The sequence below is a fragment of the Colias croceus genome, chromosome Z (genome assembly GCF_905220415.1).
Source record: "Colias croceus chromosome Z, ilColCroc2.1".
Classification (NCBI taxonomy): domain Eukaryota; kingdom Metazoa; phylum Arthropoda; class Insecta; order Lepidoptera; family Pieridae; genus Colias; species Colias croceus.
The window spans coordinates 15,188,518-15,191,655 of NC_059568.1; the positions used below are offsets into that span (position 1 = coordinate 15,188,518).

Sequence of the window (3,138 nt, forward strand, 5' to 3'; positions counted from 1 at the left end):
TAATTATACGTACTTATTTACCATAGACACAATATTCTGCGACTTTGACATTCTTATTTCTGTTATCTGTCCACTCCCGAATCCCGAAATGGCATTTAGCGATGTCCGCCATATGTATTTTCAATTTGTTTTGTTTGTGAAGTATAAACATAATAGGCAAAATGCCGAAAAATATAACTAGTGAAGTACGTGAAATAATATTAAAAGTAAAAGAATTTATGGACGAAGAAAAACGAATGCAAGTTCCTATTATTCCTCTCAATAAAGTGTATGTAAGAGTATCGGCCGCGACTGGTACGTATAATTAATTTATATTATAAAGTTTCTTGTCTGAAATACTTTGCAAATTCTATGCCTTTTTATTATATATATTATTTTTTTATACTTTCACGGACTCATAATTGACTACCAGAATATTTTTATTAAATGTATCTTACATAAATATTGCAAATAATCAAGGATTAGACTATGTACTATTTTTGCTAATTGCTGCTAGTCCTAAAAAATACATTGTATGATAACAAATCTTATTAATATTAATTATTTTATCTTTATTATTAGCTTTGTTGTGTGACTAGATTGCTATTTTTTCGCAATGTGAATTCTGCAAAAAAATTAAAACAGTATTTGTTTTATAGGTGTGTCAGAACGCACAGTATTAAACATAGTCAAAGAAGCTAGGCTGGTAGAACAAGGTCTATTAGATCCAGAAACTTTAAAAAAGACTCCTAAGAAACGTGTGCGGACAAAAGGCAAAATAGAGGTTGATGAATATGACCTACAAGTGATACGTAGAAAGATTCACGAATTTTACGCTTTCAAAAAGGAAGTGCCTACAATAAACAAGCTACTACAGATATTGAAAGAAGAAATAAATTTTAAAGGGTCCAGGGAAACATTGAGGAAGATTCTTCGAAAAAATGGCTTCCAGTTCAGAAAAACAAAGAACAATAAAGAGAAAGAACCTATTCCTGAAGCGACGACGTCAGTTCCACCCATGGTCCCTCCTTATATTCACTCCATGTTCAGTCACAAGAACATACAATCATAAGATTGTAAACGCTGATGTTTACTCTATACGGGGTATCTAGTAACAATGTGATGAATAGCACTGCGAAATGTACAGTATGTGAATTACTGTTACATATATATACTTTTTAATCAAATAGCTTGTACAGTCTATATTTTATAAGATTTCTGATAAATTTTTACACATGTTTCTGATTCCATATAAAACCATATCTGAAATGAATCTCGCATTCTTAGTATATTGGAACTTTTCACAGTTGTTGGCTATTATTTTAAGAAATATCTCATTGAAAATTTGAAAATGGTGCAGTTAATACATCAGTAATATTGTACAGATCTCTTAGTTATCACTAGGTTAAGTATAAGATATATTATGGTTTATTCAATAGCTTTTCAGTATTGATGGTACATTTTATCCTTTGATAATATTTTTAGGGCTGTATACATTTAAGTGGGTTAAATAGTGTTTTGAAATGACTTGTAGCGATTTGTGGCCAGTTAGATACTTTAGGGGTTGATTTTTCGATCCTTGGTTAAAATTTATCCATCCAATAAAGTATTACACGTACATTTTAAAATGTCACCTGTCAACTGTCAAATACAGACAATTTTTGAAATGGTAGTTTAATACATTATATTCAATGAATAAGTTTTAACCAAGGATTGAAAAATCAGACGTAAAATAATGATCATTAAAATAACTGCAAAGATAAATGTTTGCATAGAAATGGGTAACATTTAAAACAGAAATGTACCACTCTATGATTAATTGTATTATGAAATGGTAAGAAAAATAGAACATAAATATATATGATTTACGAGCATTGTAGATCATATTATCAAGAAAGTAATGTGTTGAAATTGAGCAGAAATTTTGTAGTTGGGCCTTGAAAAGAATCTCAAGTTACTGAGCATTAAAAAGCCTTACGTAATCATAAGTTGTAGGGATCTCTATTTTTCGGTAGTACAATAAAATTATAAGGCTGTGCCTGTATTGCCATAAGATAAATAATTATACATACTCTTTCTAGTAGATTGTGCCCGTTAAAATTACATTAATGACGATTAAATTGGCTGTTATTTACATATGTATGTATATCAATTGATATAACGGTTTTTCATGTATTTAATTAAATTTTGTTTCATTAAATAGATTTCACATATATTATATTTCAAATTACATCAATATGTAACATGTATGTTGCAATTTTTTTTTTCAAGTGAAAAACATTTTCCTAACAATGTTGCGTGTAGAATAAGTGTTCATAAGCAATATGACTTTAAGTTTTGAGATGAAGAAAATAAAAGTATAATAGTAAATAATAGTGTTTGTGTTTTGTAATTTCAATAACCTACTTTGATTCTTAATTCATGAATTGCGAATGTTGTGCTGTTGTATTTAAACATGTTTTATCCAGATATTTGATCAAATCTATGCCCATACAATGTAACAATTCAAATGTGCTGAGTAAACACAAAATATCTACTTTTCAATTATGAGTCTTACTCTTAGTAAGACAACTCAGGAATAAAAATTATAATTCATATTATGTAACTATAAACTGCTTCGAAACAGCTCGATCTATTTGTATGAGATTGTGTATATTCAGTAGATCTGAGAGTAGATCAAAAACTATTTTCTAAACGTTTTATCCTGCTTTTTTGACTATCTATGCCCGTGATTGCGTATATTAAAATTACCTAAATTGTTAAAAATAAAAGCTATATATGGAATAGTTTCACAAAAATCCTTCCTGTATCTTTTGCGTGAAACCTGGACAACAGACAATTTTATACAGACACTTTTATACAGTCTAACAGTTTGATTTTATGTTTTGGAAATCTGGACAACAGACAATTTTATACAGACACTTTTATACAGTCTAACAGTTTGATTTTATGTTTTGGAAAACTGGACAACAGACAATTTTATACAGACAATTTTATACAGTCTTACAGTTTGATTTTATGTTTTGTTGTTCTAGATATAATTCTGTGCCTGGAGACAGGAAGCTAGAGACTAATATTATAGGCTAATTTTTTCGGTGATTTATTCTTATAATTACTAGCTGTGCCCCGCAGTTTTACCCGCCGCATTGCTCCGCTCCT

At 29.4% G+C, this 3,138-nt stretch overlaps 1 protein-coding gene across 1 annotated transcript; it reads left to right on the forward strand.

Moving 5' to 3' along the window:
• The first annotated feature begins 59 nt into the window (after positions 1-59).
• Positions 60-2,354, forward strand: LOC123705371. Its single transcript, XM_045654117.1, has 2 exons — positions 60-294; positions 639-2,354. Exons 1-2 carry the CDS (start codon positions 162-164, stop codon positions 1,049-1,051), a joined length of 546 nt encoding a protein of 181 aa, XP_045510073.1. The 5' UTR covers positions 60-161; the 3' UTR covers positions 1,052-2,354.
• Positions 2,355-3,138: the final 784 nt, after the last annotated feature.